This window comes from Ahaetulla prasina, chromosome 17 (genome assembly GCF_028640845.1).
Source record: "Ahaetulla prasina isolate Xishuangbanna chromosome 17, ASM2864084v1, whole genome shotgun sequence".
In the NCBI taxonomy this organism is placed as follows: Eukaryota; Metazoa; Chordata; class Lepidosauria; order Squamata; family Colubridae; genus Ahaetulla; species Ahaetulla prasina.
Window position 1 is genome coordinate 8,061,834 of NC_080555.1, and position 21,603 is coordinate 8,083,436.

The 21,603-nt window shown below is 47.9% G+C and overlaps 1 protein-coding gene across 5 annotated transcripts in view; it reads left to right on the forward strand.

The window, feature by feature from the left end:
• The window catches only part of SPTBN2 (spectrin beta, non-erythrocytic 2), a 124,120-nt gene that overhangs the window by 61,506 nt on the left and 41,011 nt on the right, over positions 1 to 21,603 (forward strand). For all 5 annotated transcript variants that reach the window (XM_058160117.1, XM_058160116.1, XM_058160113.1 and 2 more), the window contains 11 exons: positions 3,734 to 3,907; positions 4,802 to 4,893; positions 5,185 to 5,265; positions 6,213 to 6,328; positions 7,898 to 8,010; positions 9,214 to 9,401; positions 9,653 to 9,770; positions 11,294 to 11,452; positions 13,217 to 13,519; positions 15,422 to 15,575; positions 16,890 to 17,760. In XM_058160117.1, the coding sequence (XP_058016100.1) occupies positions 3,734 to 3,907; positions 4,802 to 4,893; positions 5,185 to 5,265; positions 6,213 to 6,328; positions 7,898 to 8,010; positions 9,214 to 9,401; positions 9,653 to 9,770; positions 11,294 to 11,452; positions 13,217 to 13,519; positions 15,422 to 15,575; positions 16,890 to 17,760 (2,369 nt within the window). The remainder of the gene's footprint in view (positions 1 to 3,733; positions 3,908 to 4,801; positions 4,894 to 5,184; positions 5,266 to 6,212; positions 6,329 to 7,897; positions 8,011 to 9,213; positions 9,402 to 9,652; positions 9,771 to 11,293; positions 11,453 to 13,216; positions 13,520 to 15,421; positions 15,576 to 16,889; positions 17,761 to 21,603) is intronic.

The following is a 21,603-nucleotide window of genomic DNA, read 5'->3' on the forward strand; positions in this document are numbered from 1 at the left end:
TGCTGGGTGGGCATGGCCTAGTCAGCCTCCTGCACCATGGTGGGTGGGGCGTTTTTGCCCTCCCCGGACTCTGGAGGCTTTTCTTGAGCCACCGGTTTCGGCCTCCCCAGGCTCCGCAGGCCCTCTGGACCAGACTCTCCAACCTTGGTCCCTTTAAGACTTGTGGACTTCAACTCCCAGAGTTCCTCAGCCAGCAAAGCTGGCTAAGGAACTCTGGGAGTTGAAGTCCACAAGTCTTAAAGGGACCAAAGTTGGAGACCCCTCCTCTGGACTTCCAGTAGGCCCGTTTTTCGCCCTCCCTGAGCTTCTGGGCACGCCCTGCACTTACCTGCATCCAAAACGAGCCGCGTGGGGACTCCTGAGAGGATAGGGGTGGGGTGGGTGGGGCCAGCCAGTAGTGGGATTTAGGGGTTATCCAAACTGCATAGAATCTTAGCTAGAGGTTCTCCCGAACCCTTGCGAACCCCCAGCAGCCCATCCCTAGTTAAGGAGAAGATAAAGGCTTGGTTACTCTCTTTCCTACTGATCTTCCAGGGGAGGAAATCCACCGTTTCCTCCCCTTCACCTGTTCATCTCGCAAGCCCATTCGTGGAACCGTGGTGCAATTTATTTCGTCTGAGCCCACGCTTCCTCTTCCCAACTCCCCATACCTGCTTGGGGACTGCCAACTTTTTTTCCATCCACCTCCTGCTCCGTTCCATTCCTCTGTGGTTTGCAAGCAGGGAAAAGGAATTCTTGGGCTGGGAGGGGTTGTCTGATTTCACCCCTCCCTCCGGGTTTTGTTTTGTTTTTTTGTTTTTTTGTTTTTTAAAAAAACCACCCTCAGTGAGAAGCACACCGAACTCTTCCGACAGCTCAGTCTGGGCTAGAGGTGGGAAGGCGGTTTTGGCTGCCAGTTAAACCGGCTTCCTGCCTTGTGCAACCCGGTTGGCAGGGCTGCGTTGGAAAGTAGGGGATGGGTCAAACAGGAGGGACAGCGGACTCGGGCACTTTACTTAACCTGAGTGTTCGAGAGGAAAGAAAAATCTCCAGAAACAAAGCAAAATGCAAATACTTTTATTACTTGGAAACCGCTTCTGGACTTTGTGCTTGAGTTGGAAAAAAAAAATTTGAATTTTTGATTTTGATAGATTTGCTGTTATAGAAATGGCTAGTTAATACGATTTTGTAAAAGTAAAAAGTTGAGGTTTGATATTAATGATACTGATATTGCAAATAAGCAAATCAGGAAACAATAACTGTTATTGTTTCCTGATTCCTTATTTGTAGCCTATGACTATCATTAAGTGTTGTATCGTTGTTAAATTTGTACCCTATGACTATCGTTAAGTAAGTGTTGTACCCTGATGAAGGTATCTTTTCTTTTACGTACACTGAGAGCGTCTGCACCAAAGACAAATTCCTTGTGTGTCCAATCACACTTGGCCAATAAAGAATTCTATTCTATTCTATTCTATTCTATTCTATTCTATTCTATTCTATTCTATTCTACTCTACTCTACTCTACTCTATTCTATTCTATTTCCATATTCTATTCTATTCTATTCTATTCTATTCTATTCTATTCTATTCTATTCTATTCTACTCTACTCTACTCTACTCTACTCTATTCTATTCTATTTCCATATTCTATTCTATTCTATTCTATTCTATTCTATTCTATTCTATTCTATTCTATTCTATTCCTATTTCTATTCTATTCTATTCTATTCTATTCTATTTTATGGCCTTATTCTACTGCACCAAAGGAAGTCAAGCCAAGTCAGTGGGAAAGCCAGGTTCCCTTAACAACCAGGTTACTAACTTATCCACTGCAGCGATTCACTTAACAACCGAGGCAAGAAAGGTCGTAAAACGGGCCAAAGCTCACTTAACAAATGTCTCATTTAACAACGGAAATGTTGGGCTGAATTGTGGTCGTAAGCTAAGGACTATCTGTATTTAAGCCGCGGTGGCACAGTGGTTAGAGCGCAGTACTGCAGGCTGTTTCTGGCTGCCTGCAATTTGGCCGTTCGAATCTCACCAGGCTCAAGGTCGACTCAGCCTTCCGTCTTTCCGAGGTGGGTAAAATGAGGACCCAGATTGTTGGCGGGGCAAGAAGCTGACTCTGTAAACCGCTTAGAGAGAGAGAGAGGGCTGCAAAGCACTGTGAAGCGGCATATAAGTCTATAAGTGCTATTGCTATTAAGAGCAGGAAACGAGTGAAACACCCAGGGACTGAATGTCTAGGAAAGCCGCCTTTGGAATTAAACCGATCCAGGCTTCTTGCTTCGCTTGCAATGTTTGCACAACACACCAACCCCTCCTTGACCCAGTTAAGCTTGTCCCGTGCGGAGGCCCTATGCCTTCATCAGTATGCAAAATGCAGCCTCACGCCTCTTTTGTGAATGAACGGCTGCCGCCCGAGGTTCTCAGGCTGTATTTACTGATTTATAATGTTATGATAATGCCACTCCACTTGGAACCAGCGCTGGGCAGCTTCCATCTCTGACTTTCAGCCGGGCGATTACAGCAATAAGCGTAATGGATTAGCTGCTGATTGTGTCAGAAGTCGTGTACCTAGAACCTTTTATATGCAGATGCTTCATGCAGATGCTAAAGTCGTGTGCCACCATTAAGTTTTTCAGGGGCTGCAAAATTCCACCCCTCTTCTCGGGAACTGCCTGGAGAAGTCCCTGCAGTTTTCTGGGCAAGGTTTTTCAACATTGCTTCCTTCCTAGGGCTGAGAGTAGGTGACTGGCCCAAGGTCACCCAACTGACTTCATGCCTGAGGCAGGGCTAGAACTCACCGTCTCTTGATTTCTAGCCTGGTCCCTTAAACCACGACAGCAAACCGCTACGGCTCCCTGGCTGATTAATTTCCTGGATTCACACACTATACTGAGCCGTAAACTGATCAAAACTGTTTAGATTTGCCAGGGTAATAACAGCTGCGAAGGTAAAAGGTTAGAATGCAGTATTGCAGGCTAACTCTGTCCACTGTCAGCAGTTCGATCCTGACCAGCTCAAGGTTGACTCAGCCTTTTGTCCTGCAGAGGTCGGTAAAGTGAGGAGCCAGATTGTTGGGGGCAAGAGGCTGATTCTGTAAACCGCTTAGAGAGGGCTATGAAGCAGTATATAAATCTAAGTGCTATTGCCCTTCCTTCCTTCCTTCCTTCCTCCCTCCCTCCCTCCCTCCCTCCCTCCCTCCCTCCCTCCCTTCCCTATGGTTAGAATGCAGTAATGCAGGCTAACTATGCCCACAGCCAGGGATTCAATCCTGACCGGCTCAAGGTTGACTTAGCCTTCCATCCTTCTGAGGTTAGTAAAATGAGGACCCAGATTGTTGGAGGCAAGAGGCTGACTCTAAAGCGCTTTTTTTAAGCCTTGTTTTATGCATATTGTGAGAATATAGTAGCCTTCATTTGCTGGAACAGACCGGCATGGTTATACATCTTAAAGGGCAGTTTTCTCAACCTTATAAACTTTTAAAATATATGGATTTTCAACTCCCAGAATTCCCCCAGCCAGCCATTCTGGTGAGGGAATTCTGGGTATTGAAGTCCACCCATCTTAAAGCTTGCCGACTGGGGAATTCTGGGAGTTGGAGTCCATCCACGTTAAAGCTTGCCGAGGTTGAGAAACAACTCATATGGAAGAGCCCTTTTCATGAGTATAAACAAGATCGGAGGAACACAGAGGATCTTCTACTTATGCTCAGAGGAAATTACAGCCTGTTTTTCCTTCTCCTCAGCCCAAGCCAACCAAGGGCCGAATGCGAATCCACTGTCTGGAGAATGTAGACAAAGCCCTTCAGTTTTTAAAGGAGCAACGGGTCCATCTGGAAAACATGGGCTCCCACGATATTGTGGATGGCAACCACCGACTCACGCTGGGCCTCATCTGGACTATTATCCTCCGTTTCCAGGTATGTTCCAGAACGTTCCTCCCTCATTCACAAGCTTTCGTCTCCGAGGCCTGCAGCAAGAGATAGAAGCCGAAAGATTGAGAGGGAGGTCCTTGCTCTCTGCTTTCGTTTCAAAATCAAGTTTCTAGTCCTCATGACGGAAGAATAACTAAAATGATCAGGGTGCAGCTGAGCCTGTGGGATAAATGATTAAGGGGGAAGTAGTTTTGAAATACCTGATGGATTGTCGCACACCCGAGGGAGTGGATTTTATTTTCTGTTTTTCCAGAGGGCGGGAATAAAACCCGTGTGTATGTGTGTGAAAACTACAAGGAAGAAGTTTCCAACTACAAGGAGGAAGTATCAGTTGTCAGCTTATGGGTGATTTGCCAGCTAGCAAATAGTTGGACTAGATCAGAGGTCGCCAATATTTCGGACTTCAGGGACCACTAGATTCATAATTTTAAATCCTGCGGACCATTAATATGATTTTTTTAAAAAGATAAAATAGTATTTAGTGCAATATAAAAAAAAATGCAAATAATTTTTCTGTGGACCACCAAATTTTTCTCACGGACCACCAGTTGGTGACCACTGGACTAGATGACCTCTAAGATCCCTTCCAACTCAACAAAAGAATCGTTTTAAGCAATTCTCTATTAAGGTTAGAATAAATTATGCAAAATAGCACACAAGCAGCGTCAAGCGCTGTCAAATTTTTCCAGATTTGCACTTGTTAAGCAAGATTTAGGATGTCTTTCTTCATTTTTCTCTGGGCCTGCCTGACATTTTCCGGGATGGGTGCAGGTTTTCATCGTTATTACTTTAAAAGGGAAAAAAAAAAAGGTACATGCACTCACACTGACTGGGAGTGACTCTGACCAGCTGAGATTCTTTTTCGATCTTTTCTCGTAGATTCAAGACATCAGTGTGGAGACGGAGGATAACAAGGAGAAAAAATCTGCAAAAGATGCTCTCCTGCTTTGGTGCCAGATGAAGACAGCTGGGTAAGGGGATAAACAGGGCCAGGAATATAGACCAGGGGTGTCAAACCCTAACCCTGACCTTTTTTTAAATGACTTTTTAAAAACAAAAGTATTTAATTCGTATTTTATTCTGAACTCTGGGGATCTGGGAGTCACGTTTGCTATGATGACGTCTGGCTTATGGGATGCTCCTCCGAATTTTTGACGGACAATATGGGCCCTGGAAAGAAAAAGATTGGGGAACCCCTGCCTTTGTGGAGAGATTTATAAAGCGAATTGAATACAGAGGCTCCTCTCTTCTGCTTTTTACAGGTACCCAAATGTGAATGTCCATAACTTTACCACAAGCTGGAGAGATGGCCTGGCTTTCAATGCAATTGTCCACAAACACAGGTCAGTTGACTGAGGTGGGGCTAGAACTCACCGTCTCCTGGTGATTGGCGTGAAGTCATCCAGCTGGTTTTCATGACTAAGGCAGGACTAGAACTCACCGTCTCCTGGTGATTGGCCCAAAGTCACCCAGCTGGCTTTCATCCCTAAGGCAGGACTGGAATTCACCATCTCCTGGTGATCAGCTCAGAGTCGCTCAGCTGGCTTTTATACCTAAAGCAAGACTTAAAGGTCAAGGTTCCCCTCGCACATATGTGCTAGTCGTTGCCGACTCTAGGGGGCCGTGCTCATCTCTGTTTCAAAGCCGAAGAGCCAGCGCTGTCCGAAGACGTCTCCGTGGTCATGTGGCCGGCATGACTCAACGCCAAAGGCGCACGGAACGCTGTGACCTTCCCACCAAAGGTGGTCCCTATTTTCCTACTTGCATTTTTACATGCTTTCGAAACTGTTAGGTTGGCAGAAGCTGGAACAAGTCACGGGAGCTCACCCCATTACACGGCAGCACTAGGGATTCGAACCTCCGAGCTGCCGACCTTTCGATTGACAATCTCAGTGTCCTAGCCTGGTGCTTTAACCAGTAGACCACTGATGGCGAACCTTTTCGGCACCGAGTGGTGAAAAAGTCATGCAGAAATGTCGCATATGCACACACATGCTCGTCGGGGCCGTGCTCCGGAAAAGCCAAACTTCCATATTCTAGTGCACATGAGCGCCCGACAATCAGCTGACTGGCGCACATGCACACACAGCTGATCGTCGTGCTCAACTGCGCGCCAGAAAGGCAAGGCCATGTGTGCCGGGCGACATGGCTTCGCGTGCCACTTTGGGCACACGTGCCATAGGTTCGCCATCATGGCACTAGACCAAACTTTTTTCGATTTCTAGTTCTCGCCCAGAAAGTCACTCCTTCCGTATATTTTGCATGCATGTATTTTCATTGTCCTCAACAGGCCAGATCTGATAGACATCGATACCTTGAAGAAATGTAACGCACACTACAATCTCCAGAATGCCTTCAACGTGGCCGAAAAGGAGCTCGGCCTTACCAAACTCTTGGATCCTGAAGGTGGGTCTAGCTAGCTTCGTTTTCCCTGAGTCTTTTGTTTGAGTTGGGCCTGTGCTATCTCTGGGGCAGGGGTCTCCAACCTTGGCAAATTTAAGTCTTGTTGTTGTGTCTTGCCCGCTCTCACCGCAGCCGGGGTCTTCTTATCTGCTTCCGAACGCTGAGGAATGTCCTAGTATGCCTCCCGGCCCCAGCCCTGGCTCCATGCCCAGACAGGCTGAGGAGGAGGGGGCACCTCCCGGCCCCAGCCCTGGCTCCATGCCCAGACAGGCTGCAGAGGAGGGAGCACCTCCCGGCCCCAGCCCTGGCTCCATGCCCAGGCAAACGGAGCAACTAGACCCCTCCCCCTCCCCCACAGCATGTGAGCCTGAGGAAGGTATATTACCAACAGCTGCCGACTGGAGTGACCCTCGCTTCAGAAGAATTGATAGGCGTCGTTGTCAGAAGGAAGGGAGGGGCAGGCCTGGATAAGTGCTGAGTCATGGAGCCACACCCCATGGCCTATATAAAGGATCTGCTTTCTGGCATTCTCTGAGTCAGGCAAAGTCGAACATATCTTGCTGAAGTCACTTTCTGGTCTCCTGCCTGCCTTGAGGACTTTGCTAGGACTTTGGCAGAGCTGCAGAGGCACGCCTGATTCGGATTTCCCTGACCCGGCCGTCAGCGGAGGAGTGGGACACGACACTTGTGGACTTCAACTCCCAGAGTTCCTCAGGCAGCTTTGCTGGCTGAGGAGTTCTGGGAGCTGAAGTCCCACAAGTCTTAAAAGTTGCCAAGGTTGGAGACCCCCTGCTCTGGGGGGGATGGTTGAATCCTATTTTAATTTTGCAAGTATTTTTTTTCATGCAGACAAACACAAAATTCTATCACGGTCTCATGAGAAACTTTAGCAACTAGGAGGCAAAGCTGCTTCTGCCTTCTGCGCAACAGAGAACATGCTGCTTTGAGTGGAAACTGAACGAATGAAATATGGGGGGGATTTTATAAAATCAGCGTTGATGGGAGGCAAAGGGAATAAACCTACTCAAGAATATATGTTGTTTTGGGGGGGGGGGTAAGGGCACAATTGGAATATATTGTATATCTTTTTAATTGGTATACCCATGATGGCGAACCTATGATATACGTGCCAGAGATGGCACTCAATTCCCTCTTTGATGGCACATGAGCCGTCGCCCTAGTTCAGCTCTACTGCGCATGCGTGCGCGCCTCCCGTCGGCCAGCTGGTCTTTGGATCTCTGCCGCGCATGTGCAGGGTGTGTGCGGGGGGGCGGGGGCGTGTGTGCAACGGGCGGTGGGCACATGCGTTGCATTTTGAGGGTTTCTGTGCACGCTTTGAGCATTCAGTCTGGAAAAGACTAGCCATCACTGGTATATATGAAGAAATATAAGGGGGTAATATTTGGGTTTTTTCCCCCTTTTTCTTTTTTCTTTCTTTTTTTGTATTTAGATGTATATGTTTGTATTATTTGTATTTATTTATTTTTTTTAAAAAAAATAGAAACTGAAAGAATGAAGTATTAATCTCTCTTTCTTTCTTGCCACCTGCTTTTCCCCTTGGCTTCCTACCAGACGTGAATGTAGACCAACCTGATGAGAAGTCCATCATCACTTATGTCGCCACCTACTACCACTATTTCTCTAAGATGAAGGCCTTGGCTGTGGAAGGGAAGCGGATTGGAAAGGTACCACCAGCAGGGGCCGAGCCATTGAATATGGATGTGCCATATTGAGGGTTGGGGAAGCAGGAAATCCAGGGCCAATGAGAGCTGTAAGATAGACATCAGTTTGTGGTGGGTTAAGTTTTTGGTGGTTTCAGCCGCCAATTGTGGAACTTAAAAGCCTAAGTCAGGGGTATCAAACACAAGGCCCGCGGGCCAGATTCGGCCCCAGATTCGGCCCATAGCCAGCGGTTCAGTTTTAACCAGCTCAAGATTGACTCAGTCTTCTATCCTTCCGAGGTGGGTAAACTGAGGACCCAGATTATTGGGGGCAATAGGCTGACTCTGTAAACCGCGTAGAGAGGGCTGTAAAAGCACTATGAAGCGGTATATAATATAATAGAATAGAATAGAATTTTATTGGCCAAGTGTGATTGGACACACAAGGAATTTGTCTTGGTGCATATGCTCTCAGTGTACATAAAAGAAAAGATACGTTCATCAAGGTACAACATTTACAACACAATTGATGATCAATATATCAATATAAACCATAAGGATTGCCAGCAACAAGTTATAGTCATACAGTCATAAGTGGAAAGAGATTGGTGATGGGAACTATGAAACGATTAATAGTAGTGCAGATTCAGTAAATAGTCTGACAGTGTTGAGGGAATTATTTGTTTAGCAGAGTGATGGCCTTCGGGGAAAAACTGTTCTTGTGTCTAGTTGTTCTGGTATGCAGTGCTCTATAGCGTCGTTTTGAGGGTTAGGGTTAGGGTCTTAAGTCTTAAGTGCTATTGCTATTCCTCCCTCCCAGTGGTTAAAATCCCATATTTCAGGCTAACTCTGCCAATCTTAACTGGCTCAGGGTTGACACAGCCTTCCGTCCTTCCGAGGTCGATAAACTGAGGACCCAGATAATTGGGGGAAGAGGCTGACATTTGTAACCCGCTTAGAGAGGGCTGGAAAGCACTGTGAAGCCAGTGGTGGGATTCAAGTAATTTAACAACCGGTTCTCTGCACTAATGATTTCTTCCAACAACCAGTTTGCCAAACTGCTCAGAAAGTTAACAACCGGTTCTCCCGAAGTGGTGCGAACTGGCTGAATCCCACCACTGTGTGAAGCGGTATATAAGTCTTAAGTGCTATTGCTATTGCTATTCTTGATATCTCTCCAAAGCAACTGGATAACTCGGGGTGGTTTTTTTTGGGGTGGGGGGGCAGGTGCTGGACTATGCCATTGAAGCTGACAAGCTCATCGAGAAGTACGAGACTCTGGCCTCCGATCTTCTGCAGTGGATTGAGCAGACCATCTTGACCCTGAATGACCGGAAGCTGGCTAACTGCCTGAGTGGGGTGCAGAACCAGCTGCAGGCTTTTAATACCTATCGCACGGTGGAGAAGCCAGCCAAGTAAGTTCCAACAGGTTTGTTGGATGTGCTCTTGCTCCTGGGGGGGTGGGGAGGGAGGGGGGGCTGCCCAGAAATAGGGTGATTTTCCTAATATCCATAGGGTCTCGCGCCGGGAGACGGAGTGGTAAGCAGCTGCCTGCGTTTAAAAATGTGCATCTTTGTGCCTCCGCTGCTTTTTTTTTAAATTTATAACAACTATTCCGGGTTCTCTCCTTTCCTCCCCCCACCCCCCCATTTATTTCACACTTAAGATTCACGGAGAAGGGGAATCTCGAAGTTCTGCTCTTTACCATCCAGAGTAAAATGAGAGCCAACAATCAGAAAGTTTACACGCCGCGGGAAGGAAGGCTCATTTCTGACATCAACAAGGTGAGACGGCGGTCCATTTGCAAAAGGAGCGTATGCCGTCAACTGCCCCTTAGGGGCGTGGGAGGGCTGTATTTCTGACTCAACCAATCGGATTCCGGCTGCCTTTGCACTTTGCGCTATCAAGCATGATGCGGTTTGTTTGGTTATGTTAGTGAACCCAGGCCTGGAAGATTGTAAACCATCCTTTATGACTTAATAAAAATTGCGAGAGCCTCTCTCAATTATCCATCCTGCCTTTTATTGCCTCTTCTAGACAGGAAAAGGCCAGTCTTTACAAAACAAATCACAATATATTCCTGATGTGTTCCTTTGCGTATTTTCTGCCGCCTTGATTTTCATTGGAAAGAGAATAGCGACCCCGTGAAGCAGATAAACAAAGCAAATATTATTACCGTATATACTCGAATATAAGCCGATCCGAGTATAAGCCGAGGTCCCCAATTTTACCCCAAAAAACTGGGGTAAACTGGGGACTCGAGTATAAGCCGAGGGAGGGAAATGAGGCAGCTACCGGTCAGGGAAAGCCTCCCTCCCTCAGCCGAGAAGGCTGGCGGCTCCCCCGCCCCGCCCTCTCACTGCACCGGCAGGGCTTCCCCGCGCTAATGCAAAAGCCCGACAAGTTTGCACCATCCGGTATAATGTGAAAAAAAGAAGAAGAAAAACTTGATATTCCTGATGTGTTCCTTTGCGTATTTTCTGCCGCCTTGATTTTCATTGGAAAGAGAATAGCGACCCCGTGAAGCAGATAAACAAAGCAAATATTATTAATAGGGGAAAATTCCAAGAATACCTTAAAAACTAAGAGCCGGTGCTTCTTGGATTCCAGTGGAAGCTATCAGCTAATCATGATTAATGATTAATAGACTAATCCACTCATTTTGAAATCTGGGTTATAGTTAAGGCCAAGGAAGGAGGCTTGTCATTTTAACTTGGTTTTGAAAAACAGGGTTTTTTAAGCACATCAAATGCTCCTTGCCCCTGAGATCCTATTATAATAATGCACATGACATCCTGGAGCTTCCCTTCTCTTCACCCATTCAGGTTTCCAATTTATTTATTTATTTTATTTATTTATAATTTAATTTCTATACCACCCTTCTCCCGAAGGACTCAGGGTGGTTTACAGCCATATTTAAAAGCACAAAATACAAACAGCAAATTTAAAACAGAATTAAAACCAAATATTTAATAGGCTGAATGAAACTAAAACAGTCATAAACCGACATAAAACCCATTTAAAATTTTGATTTAAAATTACCCTTAGGCCAGTCCCGCACGATGAAATAATAAAGTCTTAAGTTCACGTTTGAAGGTCCAGAAGTCGGGGAGTTGGCGCAACCCCGGAGGCAGCTCATTTCCAAAGGGCCGGTGCCGCCACAGAGAAGGCTCTCCCCCTGGGGGCCGCCAACCGATATTGTTTGGTCGACGGCACCCTGAGAAGGCCCACTCTGTGGGAGCGCACAGGTCGTTGGGAGGCTCAATAAAGACATTGGTTTCTTTTCTTTCCATCAAACTCTCTGCAGGGTTGGGAGCGCCTGGAAAAGGCAGAGCACGAACGGGAGCTGGCTCTGCGCAATGAATTGATTCGGCAAGAGAAACTGGAGCAGCTGACTGCTCGCTTTGACCGCAAAGCAGCCATGCGAGAAACCTGGCTGAGTGAAAACCAGCGCCTCGTCTCCCAGGTCAGTCCTGAATGGAAAGATCTACCTAGCTACTCTTGCAGGTGGAAACCTCAACCTGGATACTCCCTGAGACTCTGAATCCCACTTTGCATCAAGGTTGGTGATGCAAAGACTTCAACCTGTCCTTGCCAGCTGTTAACGAGAGTGAGACAGCTGGAGGCATCTTTAATGTCAAGATTTCATTTCTCATGCCGGGATGGAGATTGCATTAACTCCTCCTCTTGTTTTATATAAGGATGCTTGGAAGTTGAAAAAATGGAAATTCTCAGAAGATGCAGGTGGTACCTTTCAATAAAGATTTTTGACGGTTTTGGAAAGCTTCAGAAGCTGATGTCACCAATGCTCTGGTGTCCCCAGATGTTTAGCTGCTAACTTCCTGGTCTTAACTCTGACGTGAAATTTCATGATGCATCTTAAATGTGTAAAACAAAGAGAGTTGTACCATCACGTTCTTTACCCCAGCAGCAAAATCCCTTGGTTGAGCCTTGGGTTTCTTTGATAGTTAATGGCCAGAAGGACAATAGCATTACTTGTAGGCATGGGGTGTCACTTTAATTGAATGTTCCTCCTCTTATATAGTAGCCCACCAAACACTTTACACTTCCCAACTCTCATTCATCCCTCACGTTGTTGTTGTTGTTGTTACTCGTGAAATCGTGTCCGATCCATCGCGACCCCATGGACAACATTCCTCCAGGCCTTCCTGTCCTCTACCATCCTCCGGAGTCCATTGAAGCTCCCGCCGACTGCTTCAGTGACTCCATCCAGCCACCTCGTTCTCTGCCGTCCTCTTCTTCTTCTTTTGTCCTCCATCGTTCCCAGCATTCGGCTCTTCTCCAGGGAGTCCTTCCTTCTCCTTAGGTGGCCAAAGGATCTGAGTTATCCCTCACATAGCATCCTGATTATTGATCTCCTTGTTCTCCAACATCTGACTATTGATCGAGTTGGGTGTGGGACAGACAGACAGAGAGCCACTGCTTAAGATGCTGGCTTAGAAACCAGGAGATTGTGGAGTTCTAGTCCTGCTAGACGCGGTGGCTCAGGGGCTAGGACGTTGAGCTTGTCGATCGAAAGGTCGGCAGTTCAGCAGTTCGAATCCCTATTGCTGCCGTGTAACGGGGTGAGCTCCCGTGACTTGTCCCAGCTTCTGCCAACCTAGCAGTTTTGAAAGCACGTAAAAATGCAAGTAGAAAAAATAGGGACCACCTTTGGTGAGAAGGGAAGAGCGTTCCGTGCACCTTTGGCGTTGAGTCATGCCGGCCACATGACCACGGAGACATCTTCGGACAGCGCTGGCTCTCCGGCTTTGAAACGGAGATGAGCACCGCCCCCTAGAGTCGGCAACGACTAGCACATATGTGTGAGGGGAACCTTTACCTTTACCTTTTAGTCCTGCTTTAGGAACGAAATCCAGCTGAGTGACTTTGGGTCAATTGCCAGGAGACGATGAGTTCTAGTTCCAACTTAGCACATAAACCAGCTGGGTGACATTGGGCCCATCACCAGGAGGTGATGAGTTCTAGTTGTGCCTTAGACATAAAAGCTGGCTACATGACACTGGGCCAGTCACTCCCTCTCAGCCCAACCCACCTCACAGGGTTATTCTTGAGGGGAAAAATGGGAGGAGAAAGGTATTGGATATATTTGCTGCTGTGAGTTATTTATAAAAACAATAAAAGCGGGATATAAATAAATACTTTCCCTGAAAGATGATATCCCATTTCTTTGCCCCCCCTCTTCTTTCCCGCCCCCACCAACCTGCAGGATAACTTTGGCTCAGATATTTCAGCCGTGGAGGCTGCTGTGCGCAAACATGAAGCCATCGAGACAGATATTGTGGCGTACAACGAGCGGGTGACGGCTGTGAATGCCGTGGCCGATGAGTTGGAGGCAGAGGGCTACCACGACATCAAGCGGGTGCTGGCACGCAAGAATAACGTGGTACGGCTCTGGGACTACCTCCGCGAACTGGTGGCTGTGCGTCGCGAACGCCTCCTGCTCCATTTTGAGCTGCAGAAGATACTTCAGGACTTGACCTACCTCATGGACTGGTTGGAAGAAATGAAGGTAAGCAAGCCGGACGGTTGATGGATGACAGTTGGGGGAAGGATGGAGGAGGAGAAAGTCTAGGAAGGGTCCCTGAGGAACAGCATCAATCATTTTAACTTGGGTTACAAAATGCCACCGAAAGAAACGGGAATCTGTTTCCTCCAATTTAATCCAGTTTTGGGGGTTTATCGATACAGGTAGTCCTCAATTTACAACCACCATTGAGCCCAAAATTTCTGTTGTTCAGTGAGTTTTATGAATTTTCTTGCCACCGTCGCTAAACGGATTGCTTCAGTCCAGTGGTGGGTTTCAAAATGTTTTACTACCGGTTCTGTGGGTGTGGCTTGGTGGGCGTGGCATGGTTTCGTAGGCATGGCTTGGTGGGCGTGGCATGGGTTTGTAGGTGTGGCTTGGTGGGCGTGGCAGGGGAAGGATACTGTAAAATCTCCCATTCCCACCCCACTCCAGGGGAAGGATACTGTAAAATTTCCATTCCCACCCCACTCCAGGGGAAGGATACTGTAGAATCTCCATTCCCACCCCACTCCAGGAGAAGGATACTGTAGAATCTCCATTCCCACTCCGCTCCAGGAGAAGGATACTGCAAAATCTCCATTCCCACCCCACTCCAGGGGAAGGATACTGTAAAATCTCCCATTCCCACCCCACTCCAGGGGAAGGATACTGCAAAATCTCCATTCCCACCCCACTCCAGGAGAAGGATACTGTAGAATCTCCATTCCCACCCCACTCCAGGGGAAGGATACTGTAGAATCTCCATTCCCACTCCGCTCCAGGGGAAGGATACTGTAGAATCTCCATTCCCACCCCACTCCAGGAGAAGGATACTGTAGAATCTCCATTCCCACTCCGCTCCAGGGGAAGGATACTGTAGAATCTCCATTCCCACCCCACTCCAGGGGAAGGATACTGTAAAATCTCCCATTCCCACCCCACTCCAGGGGAAGGATACTGTAAAATCTCCATTCCCACCCCACTCCAGGAGAAGGATACTGTAGAATCTCCATTCCCACTCCGCTCCAGGGGAAGGATACTGTAAAATCTCCATTCCCACTCCGCTCCAGGGGAAGGATACTGTAAAATCTCCATTCCCACCCCACTCCAGGAGAAGGATACTGTAGAATCTCCATTCCCACCCCACTCCAGGGGAAGGATACTGTAGAATCTCCATTCCCACTCCGCTCCAGGGGAAGGATACTGCAAAATCTCCATTCCCACCCCACTCCAGGGGAAGGATACTGTAGAATCTCCATTCCCACTCCGCTCCAGGGGAAGGATACTGCAAAATCTCCATTCCCACTCCACTCCAGGGGAAGGATACTGCAAAATCCCCATTTCCTCCCAATCAGCTGCGACTCAGGAGGCAGAGAATAGATGGGGCGGGGCCAGTCAGAGGTGTTATTTACCGATTCTCCGAACTATTCAGAATTTCCGCTACCAGTTCTCCAGAACTGGTCAGAACCTGCTGAATACCCACCTCTGCTTCAGTCATTAAATTAGTAACATGATTGCAAGTGAATCTGGCTTTCCCATTGACTTTGCTTGTCAGAAGGTCGCCAAAGGGGATCAGGTGACCCCGGGACGCTGCCACCGTCATAAATATGAACCAGTGGCCAAGTGGGCGAATTATGATCATGTGACGGTGGGCTACAGCAATGGTCATGTGAAAAATAGTGATCACTCGCTTTTTTTCTAGTGCTGCTGTAACTTTGAGCGGCCACTCAACGAACTGTCGTAATTTGAGGACTACTGGTATACAAGAGAGACAGAAGTGTTTTGCATAAACATTGAAAATATGCTAGGAAGAAGAAGAAGAAAATTGAAAATATATCTGTAGACACAGAATATATATATGTATCGAAGAGGTTTTCTCTCACCCATTGAAGTGTTTTCTTGTAGGGTCGCCTCCAATCTCAGGACTTTGGGAAACATTTGCATGGTGTGGATGACCTGCTTCAGATCCACGCTCTGGTGGAAGCCGACATTGCTGTCCAAGCCGAACGGGTAAAAGCCATCAGTGCTGCTGCTCAACGTTTTGCCACTCCTGGAGAAGGTGCTGACCGTTTATCAAACAATATTAAAATTTGTTTTAATAAGGGGCCTACAGAACTGCATACAGAACAAGCTTTGCAGTTTCCCGCCAACAAATACATTAGGTCAAATACTAGTTCTGTTTCAACTTCTACCCTCAAAACGACGCTATAGAGCACTGCACACCAGAACAACAAGACACAACAACAGTTTTTCCCCAAATGCCATCACTCTGCTAAACAACTAATTCCCACAACACTCAAATTAACTACTAAAGCTGTAGTTCTTCTCATCCTTACTAGTACCCGTCTCTTCCCACTTACGGCTACATCCATCTTGCTTGTATCTTTACAACTTATATTGTTTTTATTGTTTCCTAGTATGATTTGATTGCTTATTAGTATCCTAAGTGTTGTATCTTATGATTCTTGACGGATATGTTTTATTTTTTCTTTATGTACACTGAGAGCATATGCCCCAAAGACAAATTCCTTGTGTGTCCAATCAAACTTGGCCAATAAAGAATTCTAAGTTCTAAGGACAGGTTGGATGTCCAACCTTGGCAACGTTAAGACTTGTGGACTTCAACTCTCAGAATTCCCCAGCCAGCCAGGTTGGGAGTTGATGTCCACAAATCTTAAAAAGTGGTCAAGGTTGGATACCCCTATATTAGGAATTCAGCTCTCAATATTTCTTGCTGCCCCAAGGCTGTTATCCACAGGAATTGAATTTTAAACTGTTGTAACCCAAGCCCAAGTAGGTAGTAGGAAACTCAGTCAGTGAAAAAAACAAACTTTATTCGAACAACTGAGAATTACTTCATTCCCAGTGTAGTTCAACTAAATTAAAGAAAATTCCTCCCAACACAAATTCCTCAGTCGTATCACCAACCTTGGTCCAATTAGGCAACCTGCCAAAGGCCTTTCTTGGCAAACGTTCAGAAGTCACCGATACAAAAATAAATGCAAGAAGACAAAGCTACCAACGTCGTTTTCCGGCAAAGCCCAAACGTCGTTGCTAGTCTGTTTTAAGCCTTATGGGAGGGGCCAGTCATCTCTTGGCCCTACTCCCGAGTCGTCCTCTTTGCTTGAGCTGCTCTTGCCTTCTGGCAGCTCTTCTCATTCATGCATTAGGAACAGGCTCCTCCTGTTCCTCTGCCTCACTACTATCAGGCTCTGGAGTCCGCACCTGACTCCCCGATGGCCCTGGCCCCACCTCAGCCTCATCGCTGTCTGACTCCGTTGCCAGCTCTGCAGGCTGCTGGCAGACCACAACACTGAGCCCCCAAAGAGTGTCAGGTGAACGTAGCCCTAAGATCAATTTTCTCTCCCTGCAGGATACAAACCCTGCGATCCCCACTTTGTCGAAGAGCGAGTGGCAACACTAAACCGGTGCTATCAGGAACTGGTGGCCTTGGCCGCCCAGCGCCGGGCCAAGCTGGAGGAGTCGCGCCGCCTCTGGAAGTTCTTCTGGGACATGGGGGAAGAAGAGGCTTGGATCCGCGAACAGAGCCAGATTCTCTCCTCCGACGACTTCGGCAAGGACCTGACCAGCGTGCTGCGCCTTACCAGCAAGCACAACGCTTTCCGTGACGAGATGACGGGCCGAGCCGGGCCGTTGCAGCAGAGCATCGCCGAGGGTCGCCAGCTGGTATCCGAGGGCCACTTCGGAGCTACCAAGGTGGCCGAGCGGATCCAGGAAATCGAAGAGCAGTGGGAACAGCTGGAGGCTCTGTCGAGCGAGCGGGAACGGCGTCTTCTCCAAGCTTCCAACCTTTATCAGTTCCAGGCCGATGCCAACGACATGGAGGCTTGGTTGCTCGACACTCTCCGCTTGGTCTCCAGCTCGGACATGGGCCACGACGAATACTCGACCCAGAGCCTGGTCAAGAAGCACAAGGACGTGGAGGAAGAGATTCACAACCACCGGCCGGCCCTGGATGCCCTCCACGAGCAGGCCCGCGGCTTGCCTTCCAACTTTGCCCATTCCCCCGAAGTGGACGGGCGCTTGCCCGCCCTGGAGCAGCGCTACGAAGAACTGGTGGAGCTGGCCGAGCATCGCAAGCAGGCCCTGCAGGATGCGCTTAACCTTTACAAAATGTTCAGCGAGGCCGACGCTTGCAGCCTTTGGATCAGCGAGAGGGAGTACTGGATCGAAACGATGGACGTGCCGGAGAGGTTGGAAGACCTGGAAGTGGTGCAGCAGAGGTACATGACCCCCTTTTCCCCCCTCCAAGGTGGATTTGGCCCTTCTTTTGCTGGCCAAGGACTGCCGCTAACATTGTGGCGGGGGGGGGGCGGGGAAGAGAAGGAAACGGTACAAGTAAGTGAGGACCCGAGGCGGCAAGAGTGAAAATTTATGGAGGAAAGCTGGACTTTGCTTTGTTTTTATTTACAGACTTCTTCTTCTTCTTCTTCTTCTTCTTCTTCTTCTTCTTCTTCTTCTTCTTCTTCTTCTTCTTCTTCTTCTTCTTCTTCTTCTTCTTCTTCTTCTTCTTCTTCTTATTATTATTATTATTATTATTATTATTATTATTATTATTATTATTTTATTGGATTTCTAGATTGCCCTTCTCCCGAAGGACTCAGGGCGGTGTACAGCCAAGATAAAACATAAACCATGTACAATTAAAAATGAATTAAGAAACTTATTATACGATTGGCCAAAAAATTTAAAATATTTAAAAATCTAAAAACCTCAATTTAAAACATAAATAGAATTTAAAATTTAAAAATCTAGACAGTTTAAGAGAAAAGCCTTAAGCCAGCCCCGCGCGAATGAACAGATGTGTTTTCAATTCGCGGCGAAAGGTCCGAAGGTCAGGTATTTGGCGTAAACCAGGGGGAAGCTCGTTCCAGAGAGTAGGAGCCCCCACAGAGAAGGATCTTCCCCTGGGGGCCGCCAGCCGAAATTGTTTGGCGGACGGCACCCTGAGAAGTCCTTCTCTGTGTGAGCGTACGGGTCGGTGGGAGGCATGGAGTAACAGCAGGCGGTCCCGTAAGTACCCAGGCCCCAAGCCATGGAGCGCTTTGAAGGTGGTAACCAGAACCTTGAAATGCACCCGAAAGGCAACAGGTAGCCAGTGCAGTCTGCACAGGAGAGGTGTTACATGGGAGCTACGTGGAACTCCCTCTATCACCCACTTATCCTACCTTTATTACTTTTATGCGTAACTCGAGGTGGCAAAACGTGTCTTTCCCCTCCTCTTTTCACCACAACAACAGTCCTGCGAGGCTGAGAGTTAGTGACTGACCCAGAGTCACCCAACTGGCTTTCATGCCTAACGAGGACTAGAAACTGCCATCTCCTAGTGCAGGGATGGCTAACCTTCTTTCCGTCATGTGCCAAAAGCGGTGGTGGGGGGAGCATGGGGTTGGTCACGCGTGCGCGTGCCCACACCCATAATTCAATGCGCCCCGCCCACCCCGTGCATATGCGTGCGACCCCCCCCCCCACACTCTGCCCGCTTTTGGCACACGATGGCACAGTGGGCCTGGTAGGTCCATTTTTCACCCTCTCCAGCTCCAGAGCCTTTCATGGAGCCTGGGGAGGATAAAAACGGCCTCCCCCCCCCCCCAGAGGCTCTCCGGAGGCTGGAAATGGCCCCTTTACCAACCTCTGGTGGGCCCAGAAGGCCCAAAAATCAACTGGCCAGCACGCGCATGCACGCTGGAGCTGAGCTAGGGCAACGCTCGCGTGCCCACAGATATGGCTCCATAGGTTCACCATCACGGTCCTTGTGATTGGCCAAAGTCACCCAGCCAGCTTTTGTGCCTAAGGAAGGCCAAGGACTCACCGTCTCCCAGTGATTGGCTCAAAGTCACCCAGCTGGTTTTCATGCCTAAGGCAGGACTAGAACTCACTGTCTCCTGGTGATTGGCCCGGCCAGTTATCCGGCCAGCTTTCTTGTTTGAAGCCACACTTGAACTCCTGGCCTCCCGGTTTCTAGCCTGGTAGACCAAACTTAACCGCTAGACCAGGGGTCTGCAAACTTGGCTCTTTTAAGACTTGTGGACTTCAACTCCCAGAGTTCCTCAGCCAGAGCTTTGCTGGTCATTTGCATCCTGCACCCAAGAAGGCTCCACATCCATTTGCACCACTAAGGTAACCCTGAGGACACAGCAAAAACCTCCAAGGGGCCTCAACAATCCTCTAAAAGGATGCAAACGACCAGCTGCCTGCAAGGAGTATCGATCCTTCCCTTCCTCACCATCCTAGTCAGAACTGAAGAAGCTCCTGGGATGAGAAGCGAAACGTCTTCAAAACAAAAACCAGAAAGTCCAGTGGCCTTTTAGAAAAAAAAACAACCCCAAAAATACCCCACCCCCCCGTGACCTGGATTACTGAGAATCTCCCTAGACATCAGTGGATAGATTGCCATCTTGCTTGGCTTTAAAATAAATAAATAAATAAATAAAAATCAATAAACCCAAGTGGAGAAATTGAAAATAAAACGGGAACAACCTCCTAATCTTATTTGGGAGTTCAGGAACCAAATGTCCCTACATGTTGTTTAGTGTGCCAGGGATTGGTGCCAAACCCTTTAGGGAAATATTAATTGGCAGCTTTTATCTTCTGCTCCATCCTAGCCCTGCAGCAAGGAAAACAGGTGCCTTTGCATGCCGATTATTTCCACTGTCTTATTTCTCACCCCCATTTCAAGATAGGAAAAGCTCAAACGATGTTCATTTCTCGGGCAGATGTACCAGGGGTGAAATGCTCCCGGTTCGCACCGGATTGCCCGATCTGGTAGCGATGGCGGTGGGCGGTCAGAGGTTGTTGGTTTCTTTTTTTAACTTCTAAAAGCATTTTTTCTTCGGCTGAAAAAATGCTTTTAAAAGTAAAAAAAAAAAGCCTCTGATGATCGCACGGCTCAGCTGGGATCGTCAGAACCTTTTAAAAGCATTTTTTTCTACAACCTCTTTGGGCGAAGAGGTGGTAAAAAAAATGCTTTTAAAAGGCTCCTCTGGCGATCCCAGCTGAGTTGTTTGATCATCAGAGGCTTTTAAAAACATTTTTTACAACCTCTTCGGCCGAAGAGTCACTTTATCACCACCCCCCCACCAAGCCACGCCCACAGAACCGGTAGTAACAAATTTTACATTTCCCCACTGAGCTCTACAGATGGTCCTTTCCTTACGGACCACATTTCGGAGCAGAATTCCCATTGTTCAAGCAAAGCGGCTGTTCAATGAGCTGCGCTCCATTTTACGACCTTTTTCCGCCGCAGTGGCTGAGCTTTATCTCCGCTGTTGTTAAATGAAATTGCGTGGCCGTCAAAGTGAATCCAGCTTTCCCCGTTGATGTTGCTTGTCCGAAATCGGCTGGGAAAAGCCACAAATGGCGATCGCGTGACCCACCCAGGATGCTGCCGCCATCATAAAATACACACCGGTTGCCAAGCGCCTAAATTTGGATCACGGGGGAAATGTTTCAGTGGTTGTAAGTGCGAGCATCGGTCGTAAGTCACTTTTTACAGCGCTGCTGTAATTTCGAGCAGCAATGAAAGGTTGTAATTCGAGGACTAAACACCTGTGAAGATTCACAGTCATCCAGGTCATGGTTGTCCCAAATTTGGGGGGCTTTTTCAAAAGGCAACCCGACGTCGTTTTTCCTTGAAGACGTTTCGCTTCTCCTCCAAGAAGCTTCTTCACTTCTGCCTTCAAGGAAAAACAAAGTCCAGTTACCTTTTGGGGGGAAGAAAAACAACCTTGGGACAATTTAGTGCAGTGATGGTTAATGTTGTGTCTCCGCCCCCTGAGCCGGGCCCCCTGCCAGAAAGTGACTTGGAAAGTGAAGGGGAAGGGCCGTCAGGACTTACCTCGGGAGCACCGGCTTCCCTGGCTCAGCTCCAGGAGCCAGAGGCAGGCCAGGTGGAAGAGATAATGAGGCCTCCGTCCCCTGACTCTTTCCCCCCCCAGGCCACACCTTCAGACCCAGCTGATGTCTATCAGGCCTGGCTAGACCCTAGGTTTCATAGGCAGGAGAGCCAGGAACAACAGAAGCAGGGGTGGGGCAGGCCTAGGAAGTGCTGAGTCATGGAGCCACAC